Here is an 18455-nt window from a genome sequence, read left to right as displayed (position 1 = left end):
TCCAGCTTATAACTTACATTCCCAGCAACATCCTGGTAAATCTTTTCTGAACTCACTCCAATTTAATAATATCCTTCTTCTATAGCAGGGTGACCAGAAACGTGCACAGTACACCAGAAGAGACTTCACTAACATCCTGTAGAACATGACACCCCGACTCCTATACACAAAGGTCTGAACAATGAAGGCAAACATACCAAAATGTCTTTAAACTGTCTATGTGTGACAAATTTCAAAGAATTATGTACCTTAACCCCTAGGTCTGTTCTAAAAAACATTACTCAGGGCCTTACATCAATTGTATAATATGATATTGCTCTTCCAAACACCAGTTAAAAAAAAGGCCAGTTTGCCAATCTTTCCTCCTAAAGCAACTCACTCATTCCAAATTTCAATCTAGTAAATCTCCTCTGAACTGCCTTCAATGCATTTACGTTCTTCCTTAAATAAAAGGAGATCTAAACAGCATAAAAAAGGAGCAACAGAAATAGAGAGTACTGGGCCAATGGCAAGATTCTCGGTAACATACATGAGCAGACAGAGATCTGTGTCCATGCACATAGATCCCTAAAAGTTGCCACCCAGATTGATAGGGTAGTTAAGAAGGCACAGGATGTGTTAGCTTTTATTGGTAGAGGGATTGAGTTGCGGAGCCACGAGGTCATGCTGCAGCTGTACAAAACTCTGGTATGGACGCACTTAGAGTATTGCGTACAGTTCTGGTCACCGCATTATAGGAAGAATGTGGAAGCTTTGGAAAGGGTTCAAAGGAGAGCTACTAGAATGTTGCCTGGTATGGAGGGAAGGTCTTATGAGGAAAGGCTGAGTGACTGGAGGCTGGTTTCATTGGAGAGAAGGTTGAGGTAACTTAATTGAGACATAAGATAATCAGGTTAGAAAGGGTGGATAGTGAGAGCCTTTTGCCTAGGATGGTGACAGCTAGCATGAGGGAATTAGCTTTAAATTGAGGGTTGATAGATATAGGACAAATGTCAGAGGTAGTTTCTTTATTCAGTAGTAGGAATGTGGAATGCACTGCCTCCAACAATAGCAGATTTGCCAACTTTAAGGGCATTTAAATGGTCATTGGATAAACATATGGATGAAAATGGAATAGTGTAGGATAGATAGGCTTCAGATTGTTGCACCGATCTGTGGAACCATGGAGGGCCGAAGGGCCTGTATTGCGATGTTCTATAGTATACAGTATTCGCGATATGGTCTCGCTAATGCCTGTTTAACTGAAGTATAACATTGATTTTTCTGTTTAAATCCTCTCAATGAGATAACACTCCATTAGACTTCATAATCACTTGTTGTTATACCTACACAACCTTTGACTCCTGCATCAGAATACCCTAATCCTTCTGCACTTCAAACGTTCTGTAGTTGCTCCTTTGAAAGAGATTTTTCACTTTTCCTGCAAAATGAGAAAAATGATTTTGCCACGTTACACTCCATGCCTGATGTTTGTCTATTTACTTAAGCAGTCAACATCCTCATTGTGTAATGTTCACAACAAACTTTCTTACTTACCTTTATATCATCTGCTAACTTAGCCACCATGTCTTCAATCCCCTCATCCAAGTCATTCATCTAGATTAAAATTTGAGGGCCCACCAAAGAACCCTGCAGGAGCACATTTGTCACATCCTACCAAGGTGAAAAAGATTTTGTGTATTGCTTTCCACCAGCTAGCTAGTCTTCTATCCATACTAACATTAACCCCAACACTGAGATTCTACCTACAACCCATTCTAAAAGACGAAAGACTTAACAACAATCTAAGTTTGTTCAATATAATAATTTCAGTTGCATGACAGATCTTTTGCTATAAACTCTGTGTCTTATGATCTTGCTCCACAGATAGGAAGAGTTTAGAGGGATATGGGCCGGGTGCTGGCAGGTGGAACTAGATTGGATTGGGATATCTGGTTGGCATGGATGGGTTGAACCGAAGGGTCTGTTTCCATGCTGTACATCTCTATGATTCTGTATTAATGACTGGGTGAGGGATGTGAACATACTGTAGCCAGGTTTGCTGATTCCACACAAAACAAAATAGGTGGAAAGGTAAGTGGTGAGGATAGCACAAAGTTTGCAGAGTATACACAGATTAAGCAAGTGGGCAAAAAACATACCAGATGGAATGCAAAAAGTTTGAGATTATGCACTTGCGCAGGAAGATTTAATGATGAGCCGAATAGTATTTAATGGAGAAAGACTGCAGAAATCAGTATTTGGGAATCCTCATGAAATCACAAGGATAGCAGATAAGTTCAGCAAGCAATAGAGAATGTTGGTTTTTTTTAAAAAGGGAATGGAGTATATAAATAAGGACGTCTTGCTGAAACTATACAAGGCCACACTAAGAGCACTGAACAGTTTTGGCCCCTTATCAAAGATTACTGGCATTACAGGCAGTCCAGAGAAAGTTCAATGGGCTGATACCAAGCATGAAGGGTCTGTTGTACAAGGAGAGGTTGAACAGGTTGTACTCAGTGTAGTGGAGATGACAGCTGACCTTATTGTAACATACAAAAAGATTCTTACAGGACTGGGTCAGGGTAAATGCAGAAAGCTTGCTTCTTTTTTAAAAAAAAAGTCATTCATGGGATGTGGGCTAGTCTCATTAATATCAAATATTTAACTAAATTAAGATCTAAATTTGTTTAGCAAGACCAAAAAACAATTTCCTAATGCAGGATTAACAGAAACTTTCATCCTTTTTTACAGTGAGATTTCTTGTTGCTGTCCCATTGTCTCACATTGCCATTTTAGATGTGTTTTTCTTCTATGCTCTTGAAGGTTCTGTTATGCCATTACCTGCATGGAACAATGAATCCTTAGAGCCATAAATTAAACTTTATCGTAACTTTTAAAATGTAAGATGGCCGCCACAGATGAACACACTTTTGTAATTTTATTTCTTGAGAAGGCAAAGTTAACCTTTGATTTAATGCAGATCAGGGTTTCACTTATCTTTTCATACACAAAATGTTTTATTGTTGACCAAGACCTCAGTTGGGAGAAAAATTAAATAATCACTGTCTTATTTAGGTCATGACCCAGCATTCATTACAAGGTCATATAGTTCTGCGCTAAAAGCTATAAATTCAGAATGATTTCCAGACAAATGTCCCCTGCATCAGATAAACATCCAAGCATAATTAATATTTTGAAAGAAATACTTTTCTTCCTTTGTTTACTTTAACCTATTTCATCAAGTTCTCCACAGAAATCATTCTGAGCAGATCAATTAAGAATCATAGCTGTAGGTTTTGTTCAAAAAGATTTTTACTTCAAATCAAAGCAACTCAACAGAGAAACATTAGCTCTTCACCAAAACAGAGAGTTAAGTTCCATTCTTATAATCACGGTTCCATCTCCTGTTTCTACTGTGAAGGAAAGTTGCAAGAGTTAGACATCACATTCTTATTAACCTCTGGGGCCAGGATGAATGAAATAAAATAACCTTTTAATATACAAAAACTTGCTTCTGGGTTAAAATTGACTCAGGTTGTGTCTACAAAAATTATGGGTAAATAAAAGGAAACAAAAAAAGACTGACACTTGCCCTCATTTTATTTATGCATTAAACTTCTGATTTTCATCTTTCACAGAAAAAAGTACAATTTGTTCATCTAGAAAAAGGTAACTTGCCAAAATTATAGAAGTACAATTCTGACAGTAGAACTGGAAGCCCCGAATTTGGTAGTGATTTACACTTACATTACTATTCCAAGCATTCCGAGTCCTCAATCTCCTGCTGTATGACTAACAGATGTTGTGGTGAGACTGTAAATGTACAGGGTTTCTACCAATCACCAGCCTTTGTTACGGTAGGAACATGAAGACCCTTTGGAAAGTCTAGGTATCTACTTGTAAAGTCCTTATTCTAATTTTGTCATTATCTTATTTTTCAAAATACCTTCAGTATCAACAATTTTTTGTGAAACCCTGAACAGCAAATATTTGCATTAGATTGGTTTCATCCTTTAGAAGAAGTGGTTTCAAGTATTGGAATGCCTAAATTTTAGCTGCTTAAAAACAAACTCAAAGTTAGGAATTGGTCTGATATTATGCACATTCAGCAGACAAACAAATGCATACTCTGGGACACAATGGTTCCTGAATTGTTGTATCCAAAAGAAAACTCACCTGCAGGCATTAGCATCCAGGGCTGAGTGTTGTGTGGAGATGGATAGATAGCCCAGTTTGCTTCATAACTTGAGAAATTAAAATGGGTTAAGTAGAGAAAGGGTAGGGCTGATGTTGTGAAAATTTCATTCTTTCTGTAGATGTTCAGCAGCACCTCTTCTAGTAATTGAAAAAAGGACAAGGTTGTCTGTTTTATTTGACCCTTACATTCTTTTCGATTACCAAATGGAGGGAAACATATCTTGAAGGTTGTCAGGGAACCATAGATTACACAAAAAGCTAATGGTAACTTCTGCCATGCTCTCAACAGTTTCAGTTCATTTATTTTCCAGTTATTTCATTGATGAGTCATTTCCCAAATACAGTTTATTCCTCTTTCTTGTATGCATCATTTTGGTCCTTCGTTTCCTTAACTGTGTGAAGCAGCAGCAATCCACATAAAGTTATTGTGACCCCAATCCACCATAACATTGCATGAACTTCTCCAAAGAGCAATTTTCCAAGAAAAGCCTGAAATAAATAAGCCATTGTCACTTTTTATATTGGAACATAGAAAGACATGAAATCTATGGCAAGTTACTTATCAAATACTGCTTTGGAGAAAGGAAAGTAATCCGAGCAGTCAAGTTTGAATAGTAGCCAGAAGCAGCTTCCAGAAATTTAAAGGCCTACAAAGATATGATTCACATTACTCATGAGTTTCAAATTAATGATTTCCAAAATGACTAGATTAAACAGGAAGAGTCATGCCTCCATCCCCTCTACATACAGAACGGAAACAAACCCTTAGTCCAAATCAATCCACGCTGAACACAGTTCCAAACTAAGCTAGCCCCACCTGCCTGCTACTAATCCATATCCCTCCAAACCTTTCCTATTCATATACTTATCCAAATAGTTCTTTTAAAATGTTGCAACTGTCTAATAGATCCATCACCCTGTATCCACTAAATTGTGAACTGGGGTGGAGAATCCAGAGCCTTAAGATTGCATGCGGCCTTTTGGGGAACTAGTTGTGGCCTTCTGCCTATTTGCTTGCAAATACTAAATCCATATTTTATATGTGTGTACCATTTTTAAAATTTTGACTGGTAACACAGTTATATCAAAAACTAAGAAAGGAACATTTAAAAAAAAGGAAGAGTATTCAATGAAGAATGGGAATATCAGTATTACATAGTTGCTGTGAAAGATAAAATGACATATTTGCTCTGCGATGCCATAATTGCAACAGTGAAGAAATATAATGCAACCACCTGAAGGAGTGACAGTCCGAAAGCTAATGATTCCAAATAGACTATAACCTGGTGTTGTGATTTTTAAACTTTGTCCACCCCAGTCCAACATTGGCACCTCCAAGTCAAGAAAAAGATCAAAAGCAGAGCAGGTATTTAAAAGGATATCAGGACAAGGGACTGACATCACTGATGCAACTTATAAAGTAGCATATATTCTTGGAAGAAGATGCAAGCCATTTAGCAATGTAGAAATCATAAAATAATGCATTGTTGAAGTTGTAGGATGTTTAGATTCAGGTAAAGTTAATAAGTACAAACGGCTACTGTTTCAAGAAGAATCATAACTAATCGACAACATGAATTAGACTTCAGTGTAACAGAACAACTTTATACATTTTGCTAAAGTGAAGACATTTATTATTCGATTGCCTTGGATGAATCCACTGACATTAGTGACTCAGTGCAGGTGTTTTTTAAATTGGTGTCATAACTGCGAATTTGCATTGCCACAAGGAATCACTGGCTTTGGGTACCTTTACAGCGAGGACATGCAAGATGTCAATTCCAGTATCTATCTTCGAAAAAATGCCGTGAAGGAAAACTGAATTTATGTAATTTAGCAAATACATGCACAGAGAGTGCACCTTCCATGAGAGGAAAACATGAAGAATTTGTTGCATTACTACAAAAAGGAAATGCCAGGTCCAGATACTTTGATTTCCTGTCATTGTCTTTTGCATCAACAGAACCTCTGTGCCAAATCTACTGTTAAGTGACACATTAAAAAAAATTATAGGTATTGTAAACTACATTCAAACAAATGTATCACAGCAATTTTGCAACATGCTTCAGCTTGATGAAGAAACCTTCAGTGTGGGTCTGCCATACCATTCAAAAGTGCACTGATTTTTACAAGTATTTGTCCTTGTGACACTTATTTTTGCAAAAACAAAGCACAAGATTTTTTGAGGAACCAAACGAACCATGTGAATTTTGGAAGAGGATTTCTGTACAAATGCTGACATCACAAAAATGCAAAAGCAAAATGATCTAAATTTTTTTGTTGCATGGTAAAACTAAATCTATATATGATGTGGCTAAAAATCCAGACATTTCAGGAAAAGCTGACCTTTTTCAAAACTATCCTTACTCGATTGGAACTTTCAGCTGAACACTTAACTGGCAAAGGTAATTAACAAACACGATACAAGCAAATCATTAAGGAAATGTGATGCGAAAGAATACATAGCTGTTCTAGACTCCGTGATTGAAGAACACAATTTGCAGATTTTGACAAACATTATCTCACATAAACTAGCTTTTCTACCACACCTGGTTGATGCCTTCAAAGCAAATGACTTACAGATGGAATTGATTCACCTCTAGAAGATAATATTTTGAAGTCTCTATTTGATGCTAAGAAGGATCCCATTGAAATATGGAATATCCACATCCACATGCATGCCGAATGCTGTTGTGTTTTGGCACAACCTGCTGTGAATCAACATTTTTATACGTGACAAATTAAAGCTTGTTTGAGATCTCAGGATGGATATTCACCTGAAGGATCAACTAAAGCAAGGTCAACGGTGTTGGAACAAAACATCTGATTCCTATCTTGCAATAAGGAATGACAAAAGTCTTTAAATGGTTCCTTGTCTAAGTTTTTTGCTTATTAGTTCTGTTGTCAACTATGAGGCCTAATGGGATCTCAGTTAAATAAAATGTGACCGTACAATGTAAAAAGGTTCCCCACCATTGCCGGAGACCTTCTGATGCTTTCTTGCGCTGGTAAAAGCTGACAAGGTAAATACATCATTGATGCTCAGTAGCAACAATATGCATAATCTACAAAATATATTGCAGAAATTCACAATGGCTTTGTAGGCAGCATCTTCTAAACACATGACTACCAACAACTGGAAGGGCAAAGGCAACATATCCATGGGAAACTGAATGTTCCCCTCCAAGCCACTCACCATCCTGACTTGGAAATATGCTTCCATTTCTTAAGTGTAGCAGGGTCCAAGTCCTGGAATTCATGATCTGCATTAATTGGTTTATTTACATCAAACAGACTACAGTATTCAAGGCAGCAACTCACCACCACCTTAAAAGGAAACCAGGATAATCAAACTCTGGCCAACAAGCATTATATTCAACATTCAGCTGAACATAAAACTCAATAACCTGTCACAAAGCTTCACTTGCTACTTGCAACTCAACAATATTACCTACTCTACCTCAGCAACCTGCTGCTTACACCACAGCACCTCCCCTTCCATATCTCGGCAGTTCCAAACTTTACTATTCCAATGTTTTGACTACCCTCTATCAATGAATTTTAAGCCATTTAATTTCTAACTTAGGTTTGTATACTAAGCTTCTGAGGAACCTAAGCTGCATGCCAAAAGGATGTTACCCCTGTAGGACAGACTAAAACTAGGGACCAGTTTAAAAATAAAGTATCTCTCATATACGGACAAATGAGAAGTTCTGAGGATTTTAAGTCTCTGGAACTCCATTCCTCAAAAAGCAGTGGTGGCGAGGGTCATCGAATACTTTAAAAGGCATAGGCACAGAGATTCTTGACTAACAAGGGAATTAAACATTATTGGGGTAAGCAAGAACATGGAGTTAAAGCCTTAATCAAATCAGCCATGGTACAGCCTAAAGGAGCCAAAAGGCCCAATCCATAATGTTCATACATATGGTTTCTTACAGATGTTTCAAATCACATCTTATGCAGCAATCACTCTTGCCTTCATTAGCCTACATTGTTCAAATTAAAAATTTTGATTCTTGTATTTAAATAGCTTCACTGCTTCTCAGAATTCTCCTGAAGGCTCATTTCTTTGTCTCAGTTTTTGTTCACCTTTCAATATTTTATTTCTTGGCACAGCATTCATCTCTCTAGACAGCACCTTTGTGATTTCCCTTGATGTTTTCTCAGGCTAAAAGTGCCTATTTCAAAGCAAGAACTATGCTCCATGACCAGATTTCAAAAAAGTACAAAATGTTGATTCATCTTAATAGCACATGGGAAAGTCAAACCATGAAGTTTTCCCTAATGAGCAGTGTTACTGCAGTCCTGGGAATAAATTAACACACAATGATAGAGACAAGAATACAAACAAAAGCTTCTTCCACAAAATCAAAAGGGAAGGGTAATCAAATAAACAAAATTATTGGTAATAAAAAAAAACAGAATTATAAATATAATAGATTGACAGCAATTTTTAGACAACAAATCCCACATGCTTAATGATTTTGAAGAGGAATAGGAAGTTGGAGATCATTTAGTACATTAGGAGGACTAATGGTGGAATCTTACTTTTTTGCATTGCTAATTGTGAGCCTTGTACAGTTTGGTGGAGTGATGGTCACTGCTGGGCCAAGTGAGTTTCCTCACGGTTACTTCCTAAGTTTGCCATTTGAATCCTTGTGGCAAAAAAAAAGCGACACTGTCCTGCAACTCCAGCTTACATGTCAGCCTCAGAGCAACTCAATGGAGATCCTGAAAGTGACTCTCATTCCTGGCAGCAGCATCATTTTAGAAGGCTACTATGCACCTACAGTCTGGAGCGTTCTTGTGTGGCTTCAGGCCCAGGACTTGACAGACTGTGAAACCCTTGCCTACAGAGACTCCGCTGGATGGGATAGTGCATGAGTAAGATGATGACCTGCCTAAGGCCAGCAGAGGCCACATCAGACCATGCCAGTCCAATCCAAAGTCACCACCTTTGAAACAAACAATCTCAACCTTCTAGAGGAATGCCCAGTCCTGCAGGGAGAAGGTTAACGTCCAGGTAACACTCAAATATCTCACACTACTGCACTTGGCTCCATCAAAAGCTTATGCTCCACCACTCTCTAATGCATGCAACATCTTTCCCATTCACCCAGCCCAAACCGTGACACTAACTCTGCACAGCCTCTGCACTGTCCACTCACTTGCTCAGGAATTTTCCCTTTTGCAACAACAGTCATAGATGTGCAGCCCACTTTCATCTTCCATATTACATGGAAACATAGTAGAGAGGAGGCAGTCAATTGGCCCTTCAAGCCTGCTGTGCCATTCATCATTATTATGGCTGATTGCCTTACTCAAGAGCCTAATCCTGCTTTCTCCCCATCACCTTTGATCCCACTCGCCCCAAGTGTTATTATTTGCCACCTCTTGAATACATTCAATGTTTTGGCATCAACTACTTCCTGTGGCAATGAATTTCATAGGCTCACCATTCCTTAGGTGAAGAAATATCTTCTCATCTCAGTCCTAAATGGTGTACTTCAAACTGTGGCCCCCTGCTTCTGGACACACCCATCATCAGGAACATCCTCCATGTATCTACCCTGTCTAGTCCTATTCAAAATTTAAGTATCTTTGAGATCCCCTCTCATTCATCTGAACTCCAGCAAAAACAATTCCAACCTAGTGACTCTTTATATGTTAGTTCTGCCATCCCTGGAATCGGCCTGGAAAAACCTCTCTGTACTCCCTCAAGACACCAGAATGTGTCTCATTCTCATAGAGAAACAATCCATAAGAGGGCCGGAAGAGTGAAGACGGGTGATATGCAGCCCATCGTGTGACTTGTCACACCCGATGAGGTCCTAATTAACTGCCCCGGGCAGAGACTGCACTTCCCTGAATGAAGGCTAGCCCCTTTGACTGGTTTGCAGCAAACAGCAGTAATCTCCTGGGCGTTGTGCCTCTTTTAAATAGGGCACAATCCAGTTGCAATGAGAGTCAGGTATCTTTGACTGAGGAGGGCAAGGTGGAAAAAAGTTAAGGCAGGATGCTTTGTGTGAAAATTAATAGCATATAGAGAACCAAGAGATGCAACCTGGCACGTCCCTGAGCACAATGATTTTGCCGCAACAGTACAATGATAGTTGCCTATGCAGCCTGAAGTGAAGAGCTGAAGTGCAGAAATACTAAGAAAGTGAGTCAGATATGCCTTGAGGGCTCATTGAAGCTGGCATGTCAGATGCAAATAGTGCGTGTGGCCCAAGATGTTGCTGCCTGGAGTCCAAGAGGGAGGTCTTTTGAAGCAGGTGGCAAGTTGGATGCATCATGAATCTGCCCTGGTTTCAATACTGTGTTTATCTAACAGCTAGTAAAAAGTGAGGTCTGCAGATGCTGGAGATCACAGCTGAAAATGTGTTGCTGGTTAAAGCACAGCAGGTCAGGCAGCATCCAAGGAACAGGAAATTCGACGTTTCGGGCCAGTGAAGGGCTCTGGCCCGAAACATCGAATTTCCTGTTCCTTGGATGCTGCCTGACCTGCTGTGCTTTAACCAGCAACACATTTTCAGCTGTTATCTAACAGCTAGGTTGTCTCACAAATATAAGAGATCCAACTCATGGCAAGTCGGACTGTTAATAAGCCACTTAAAAAGTAATAAAGAGCATCATTTGGGAACTCGCTGCTCCTTAGTGAGAATCTCTCCATATCATTCAAGTAAAGTAGGGTAGCTGCAATGTGATGGTCAGTCAAAATGACCATGCTGTCTGATTCTACAATTCATCTCACCATAACTCAGATAACAGCCTGATACAATTCTTAGTTATGAATAGGACAAATAGACAGTCTTTTCCCTGGAGTCGGGGAGTCCAGAACTAGAGGGTTCAGAGTGAGAGGGGAAAGATATAAAAGAGATCCAAGGGGCAACTTTTTCACACAAAGGGTGGAAGTGTATGGAATGAGCTGCCAGAGGAATTGGTGGAGGCTGGTACAATTGCAACATTTAAAAGGCATTTGGATGATATATGAATAAGAAGGGTTTGGAGGGATATAGGCCTGGTGCTGGCAAGTGGGACTAGATTGGGTTAGGATGTGGTCGGCATGGACCGAAGGGTCTGTTTCCACGCTGTACATCTCTATGACTCTACCCAGGTGTTGATTTCTGTTGAATGGATTATATTCAACAGTTTTTAAATTGTCATTTTTGTTTAATTGCATGTACAATATTTCCAGGTTTGAATTATTTTCTGTTGCTTTACAATTATAAAATGTGCATGAGTTTCTTCAATAGGAGGTAATGGTTTACCAATAGTATAAACCATTGATTTATTAGCTCTCAAAAATCATTCCACAGATGAAGAAACTAGGTATATCAAAAGTGCAGCAATTTTACTTCACTTAGCTGCTGTTTTACTATAGGAGCAGCCTGGATCCAAAATTGAGACTTGCCCAACACCAGAGAGAAAGGAAGACCTGGGCTTCTGAAAACACACATGTAAATGCACCCTTCCACTGCACCCTTGAGCATCTTGGACAGACTGTAAATACATTAGTCAGCCAGAGCTCCAAATTCGTAACTATCAATAACTTTGGGGTATTTAGTCAACTGTTCTATACAGGCAAAACATTTAAAAACATAAGATGCTATAATGAAGCAACCAATCATACTTACTGTGGAGAGAAAATTTGAAGCAACGGTGGTCACAGATGCCCGTGCTGAAGACGAATACCGTAGCGCTTTGGCAAAAAATGTCCACATCAGAGCATTAAACAGAAATGCCATCCCACCACAGCCAACTCGAAGCAATATGTGCAACTGCAATACAGTAAAATCTGAGGTTGGCCAGAAATTAGAATATCATTCACTAAACATCAGAGTTGACATTCAGAATTAAAACCATTGCAACCTTGCAGCAAACAACAGATGATATGGTTATTACCACCTAAATATTGGTATAAGTGCAAGGCAATTGCAATAATGTACTTTCAAAAAGAAATTCCAAGAATTTCACAGTATCTTCATCTGTGAAAATCTGTCAAATGGAAACTTCTCAATCCTTTAAGCAAATGAACAAAGTGCAAACATCACAGAATGGGAAGTGGACTGTGTAGTTTTGCTCAAAGAATAAATGTAATTAATGTCATGCTTGACAGCTAGTACATACTTTGTTTACAGTATGGACTTTACAAATTGTGTACATACCCAGTGACAGAAGTGAATTCAACAGCATGCACTGCCATGGCCAACACATCCAAACTGCAGTCCTAACAACTGGACAATCACATTCTAATATTTTCAGGAGGAAGTTTTTGGGGAAAGAACTGCTATTGATTCTGTTTAACCCAGGTGAACAATGACACTTATGAACTGAATCCCAACCTGGGATTTTTCTGAAGTATCAGGGGAAGATAGGCTGTTTTAGAATTGTGGCAGAGTTTGAAAACACACGTCAAAGTCTACAGTGTTGGTCTTCCCAATACTGAGCTGCAGGAAACTGTAACAACCATAATTGCTTTCAGATTATGTTGTTGGTCATCTATCCCCAAGCCTCTACGGTTTGGATTTCAGAGAGCCAAAAAAGCATGCCTGGGTGTTGGGCACTGCATGTATGAAATTGAATCCTTAACTGTCTTCACACAATATTATCACAGGGCCCTGAAGTCATCTAGACTTGGCCTGCTGTGATTTCAAGCATGTTTTTTCATCACCACAGCTGTTGATGAAGTAGTGGGATTAGAACTGTTCATTGAGCAGGACTGCATCTCTGGCCAACTTGTAGGGAGGTGCCTCTGTGACTCTGTACATTGCCCCAGCCCACTTCTCCCATCTGCTCCTCCTTCCTCCACACCATCACTTACCCTCATTCTCTGTCCCACTGCTACCCTATATACACAACACCATGTACTCAGTTCCTCCCAGTTATCCCCAGATTTAACCTTTCCCCTCACACTCCATGTACATTTAAGATGCAAACAATTATCATTTATTTATCTTCACAGAATTATAGAATCTCTATAGTATGGACACAGGCCCTTCGGCCCAACAAGCCCACACCAATCCTTCAAAAGAGTAACCCACCCAGACCCAATCCCCTACAACTCAACATTTACCGCTGACTAATGCACCCAACCACCACATTCCTGAACACTATGGGCAAGTTAGCATGGCCAATTCACCCTGCACATCTTTGGACTGTGGGAGGAAACCCACGCAGACACAAGGAGAATGTGCAAACAGTTACTCGAAGCTGGAATCAAACCCAGATCCCTAGCATTGTGAGCTGAAAAATGTGTTGCTGGAAAAGCGCAGCAGGTCAGGCAGCATCCAAGGAGCAGGAGAATCGACGTTTCAGGCATAAGCTCTTCTTCGGGAATGTGAGGCAGCAGTGCTAACCACTGAGCCAGTATGCCTAAGACCGACATACTATCCCTTCATTTACACAATACATTCTCCACCTCCCAACCCCCGTGACCCTTTCCAACTGCACCAATCCTTATTGCCCATCCCCATTAACCCCCATCTACACCAACCCTTCCCATCCCCATTAGCCCCACCTCACTCCATCCCCATTAACCCCATCCACAAGCCACTGCCCCCCATCATCCCGACACACACTTACCCTACCCATCAGCTCCACCTCACCCCATTCCCATTATCCCTTCATTCCCCATTACCCCCCTCACTCCTATAAACTGAATCCACAACCCACTGACCCCCTTCCTGACCTACACCAACCCTTCCTATCAGCCCCACCTCACCCCATTACCCCATTCCCATCTCACTCCTATTAACTCAATCCACAACCCACTGACCCCTATCCCCATCGTCCCCCCTCCCCATTGTCCCCCAATGACCCCTTTTGTCCCCCTCCCCATTGTCCCCCACTGACTCCTTTGTCCCCCAACTGATCCCCACTGTCCCCACCTTTCCACACAGACCCTTCCTATCCCCATTGCCCCCGCCCTGTCAGTTACTCACCCACTCGCCCATCCCCCTGGTTACTAGCTCCGGGACACTGTCGGCTCCGAGGGAGAATTTGGCTGCGGTGGAAGCCAGAGCCGCGAATAAACCAGCCGCCAGGGCCATGGCCGAAGCAGGGCCACTAACCGGCCCCAAGCCGCCGGGGGAGACCGCGGGCATCGCCTCAGATTCAAAATTTAAATTCCAACCGTCTCTACAACTGCCGGCCCCAACGTCACTTCCTGTAGTCACGCGGGCCCCCAATGGCGGATCGCTGTTAATAACAATATATTTAATAGTTTACCCAGTCAATCTATTAGATAATACCCAGCTCTGATAATAACATACTCTATTCATACTTGATCTCTATCAATAATACTTCACCCTATGCCAATAATCCAGTAACTATAACCTCATTGCATTATCCAATAATTAGTGCACCCAATAATATTATCAGCAATACTTTTCATAATCCAATAAGTAATATCTCATTGACTATTCATGACCAAATAACTCATACTTGATCCCTGCCAATAATTCTTAACTCTCTGTCCATAACAAAAGAACTGATAACTCACACCTCTGGTTTCCTTTCAGGCCAAAGATGTGCAAGTGAGGTGGATAGGCCATTGTAAATTGCCCTGTAGTGTCTCGGGATTTACAGGCTTGTTGGGTTATCTGGTGAGATTATAGGATGGGGGGGGGGGGGGGGGGTCTGGATGGGATATTCTTCTGAGATTGGTACAGACTTGGGCTGAATGGCCTCTTTCTGCACTGTATGGATTCTATGACGGAAACATTCTATGACAAACTCACCCACTATCCATAATAGTCTAACTATGCATAATCCATATCCATGCACTATCCAATGCACTATCCATAATCTAACCAGTACCCTTCCACTGACACCCTCCTTCGACTGACTGAACTGGTCCTCACCCTGAATAACTTCTCTTTTCAATCCTCCCACTTCCTCCAAACTAAAGGAGTTGCCATGGGCACCCGCATGGGCCCCAGCTATGCCTGCCTCTTCGTAGGATATGTGGAACAGTCCATCTTCCGCAACTACACTGGCACCACCCCCCACCTTTTCCTCCGCTACATCGATGACTGTATCGGCGCTGCCTCGTGCTCCCACGAGGAGGTTGAACAGTTCATCAACTTTACTAACACCTTCCATCCCGACCTGAAATTCACCTGGACTGTCTCAGACTCCTCCCTCCCCTTCCTAGACCTTTCCATTTCTATCTCGGGCGACCGACTCAACACAGACATCTATTATAAACCGACTGACTCCCACAGCTACCTGGACTACACCTCCTCCCACCCTGCCCCCTGTAAAAACGCCATCCCATATTCCCAATTCCTTCGTCACCGCCGCATCTGCTCCCAGGAGGACCAATTCCAACACCGCACAACCCAGATGGCCTCCTTCTTCAAGGACCGCAGATTCCCCCCAGACGTGATCGACGATGCCCTCCACCGCATCTCCTCCACTTCCCGCTCCTCCGCCCTTGAGCCCCGCTCCTCCAACCGCCACCAAGACAGAACCCCACTGGTTCTCACCTACCACCCCACCAACCTGCGCATACAACGTATTATCCGCCGCCATTTCCGCCACCTCCAAACGGACCCCACCACCAAGGATATATTTCCCTCCCCTCCCCTATCAGCGTTCCGCAAGGACCACTCCCTTCGTGACTCCCTTGTCAGATCCACACCCCCCACCAACCCAACCTCCACCCCCGGCACCTTCCCCTGCAACCGCAGGAAATGTAAAACTTGCGCCCACACCTCCTCCCTCACTTCCCTCCAAGGCCCCAAGGGATCCTTCCATATCCGCCACAAGTTCACCTGTACCTCCACACACATCATCTATTGCATCCGCTGCACCCGATGTGGCCTCCTCTATATTGGTGAGACAGGCCGCTTACTTGCGGAACGCTTCAGAGAACACCTCTGGGCCGCCCGAACCAACCAACCCAATCACCCCGTGGCTCAACACTTTAACTCCCCCTCCCACTCCACCGAGGACATGCAGGTCCTTGGACTCCTCCACCGGCAGAACACAACTACACGACGGCTGGAGGAGGAGCGCCTCATCTTCCGCCTGGGAACCCTCCAACCACAAGGTATGAATTCAGATTTCTCCAGCTTCCTCATTTCCCCTCCCCCCACCTTGTCTCAGTCGGTTCCCTCAACTCAGCACCGCCCTCCTAACCTGCAATCCTCTTCCTGACCTCTCCGCCCCCACCCCACGCCGGCCTATCACCCTCACCGTGACCTCCTTCCACCTATCCCACCTCCATCGCCCCTCCCCCTAGTCCCTCCTCCCTACCTTTTATCTCAGCCGGCTTGGCTCTCTCTCTCTTATTCCTGATGAAGGGCTTATGCTCGAAACGTCGAATTCTCTATTCCTGAGATGCTGCCTAACCTGCTGTGCTTTGACCAGCAACACATTTGCAGCTGTGATCTCCAGCATCTGCAGACCTCATTTTTTATCCATAATCCATAAACTAATCTAAACCCTATCAATAATACATATTCATATGCAAGGTACCCAGCCTCTCTCCATAATCCAATAACTAACAGTTCAGCCAACATCCATGATCTAATAACTAATACTTCACCCACGCCAAAAATTCAGTAACTGAAAAATAGGTTAAAAGGGAACCACCGATGGCCTAATTTCCTGAATTGCACCAGCAGTTAGAAAACTGACAAAAATCAATCGACAAAAGACCTTCCTGGATTCAGAATGAACTTAATAAGAAAATCTCTCGAGTTTTAAAATATACTTCAATAGGTATAAGATATTTACAGCACAAACGTTCAACTCAACAGGTCCATCTTAGTTTTTACACCCCACTCAAATAAGAAGTGTTAAAGATTGATGAAAGCAGTGAACAATTGTTGATATGGAGTCAAAAAGTGTGACGCTGGAAAAGCACAGCAAGTCAGGCAACATCCAAGGTGCTGGACAGAAGAGTAGAAGCCTTTCATCTCTCTTCATTGTCTATATGGACTTCAATGAGATGTTCAACAAGGTTCTGCATGGTAGGCTAGGTTAGATCACATGGAACCCAGGGAAAGCTGGCTATTCAGATGCAAAATTGGCTTGAAGGGAGGAGACACAAGGTGATTGTAAAGGGTTGCTCATTTAGACTAGAGCCCTGTGACGGGCAATGTGCCACAAGGGATCAGTGCTGGGTCCACTGCTTTTTGTCCTTGATGTTGTTTGGATGTGAATATAGAAGATATGAGTAGCAAATTTGTAGATGACACCAAAATTGGTGCTATCGTAAAGAGTGAAGTTTATCTCAGAATACAACAGGACATTGATCAGATGGTCCAATGAGTGGCAGATAGTTTAATCTAGATAAATGTGAGGTGTTACATTTTGGTAAAGCAAATCCAAGAGGACACATACACTTGATAATAGAGCCCTTGGGAGTGTTGCCAAACAGAGACCTTGGGGTACAGGTTCATCGTTCCTCAAAAGTGAAGTCGCAGGTTGACGTGCTAGTGAACGTGTTTGAAATGCTTGTCTTTATTGGTCAGTATATGGAGTTTGGGAGTTGAGATGTCATGTTGTGGCTGTACAATACCTTGCTTAGGCCACTTTTGGGATACTGAGTTCAATTCTGGTCTCCCTGCTATAGGAAAAATGCTGTGAAACTTGCAAGGGTTCAGAAACGATTTACAAGGATGTTGCCCAGATTGGAGGGTCTGAGCTATAGGGAGAGGATGATTAGATTGGGGCTACATTCGCTGGAGCATTGGAGGCTGAGGGGTGATCTTATAGAGGTTTATAAAATCATGAGGGGTGTGGATAGGGTGAATTGCCAAGGTCTTTTTCCTAGAGTAGCGGAGTCCAGAACTAGAGGGCATAGGTTTAAGGTGAGAGAGAAAGACTTTAAAGGAACCCAAGGGGCAACCTTTTCATGCAAAGGGTAGTGCTTATATGGAATGAGCTGCCAGAGGTGGTGGTGGAAGCTGGTACAATTACTTTTAAAAGACATTTGGATAGGAATAGAAAGAGTTTAGAGGGATATGGGTCAAATGGGACTAGATTAATTTATGATATCTGGAGGGCATGGATGATTTGGACCGAAGGGCCTGTTTTTGTCCTGTAAAACTATGTAGCTCAAGTCTCTTCCCCATGTCCTTCATCTAAGCTCATCAGCATATCCTTCCATTGCTTGCATGTACCTATTTGCATGTCCATTAAAGAAATCTTGTTATTTCACCTCAACTACTCCCGGTTGTAATGTGACTAACTATTGGGTTAAACAAGATTTTCCCAAATTTCATATTAAATTTTAGTGACCATCTTAAAGCCCC

The 18455-nt window shown here is 41.8% G+C and overlaps 1 protein-coding gene across 3 annotated transcripts; it reads right to left on the bottom strand.

Moving 5' to 3' along the window:
* Positions 1 to 1325: 1325 nt before the first annotated feature.
* tmem42a (transmembrane protein 42a) lies at positions 1326 to 14342 on the bottom strand. Of its 3 annotated transcripts, none has more exons than XR_009646918.1 (4): positions 14130 to 14342; positions 11823 to 11966; positions 4162 to 4671; positions 1326 to 1420 (listed from the first exon to the last, which is right to left on the bottom strand). XR_009646918.1 is itself a non-coding variant. In XM_060850091.1 (3 exons), exons 1-3 carry the CDS (start codon positions 14289 to 14291, stop codon positions 4528 to 4530), a joined length of 450 nt encoding a protein of 149 aa, XP_060706074.1. In that variant the 5' UTR covers positions 14292 to 14342; the 3' UTR covers positions 3405 to 4527. The 3 variants fall into 3 exon arrangements, 1 of the variants encoding a protein (XP_060706074.1); XR_009646919.1 differs by lacking the exon at positions 1326 to 1420 and adding an exon at positions 3315 to 3398; XM_060850091.1 differs by lacking the exon at positions 1326 to 1420 and having other exon boundaries at positions 3405 to 4671.
* Between the last annotated feature and the right edge of the window lie 4113 nt (positions 14343 to 18455).

The sequence above is a fragment of the Hemiscyllium ocellatum genome, chromosome 34 (assembly GCF_020745735.1).
Source record: "Hemiscyllium ocellatum isolate sHemOce1 chromosome 34, sHemOce1.pat.X.cur, whole genome shotgun sequence".
Lineage (NCBI taxonomy): Eukaryota > Metazoa > Chordata > Chondrichthyes > Orectolobiformes > Hemiscylliidae > Hemiscyllium > Hemiscyllium ocellatum.
The sequence above is the reverse complement of the archived record's forward strand: the minus strand, read 5'-3'. Positions and strand labels throughout refer to the sequence as shown.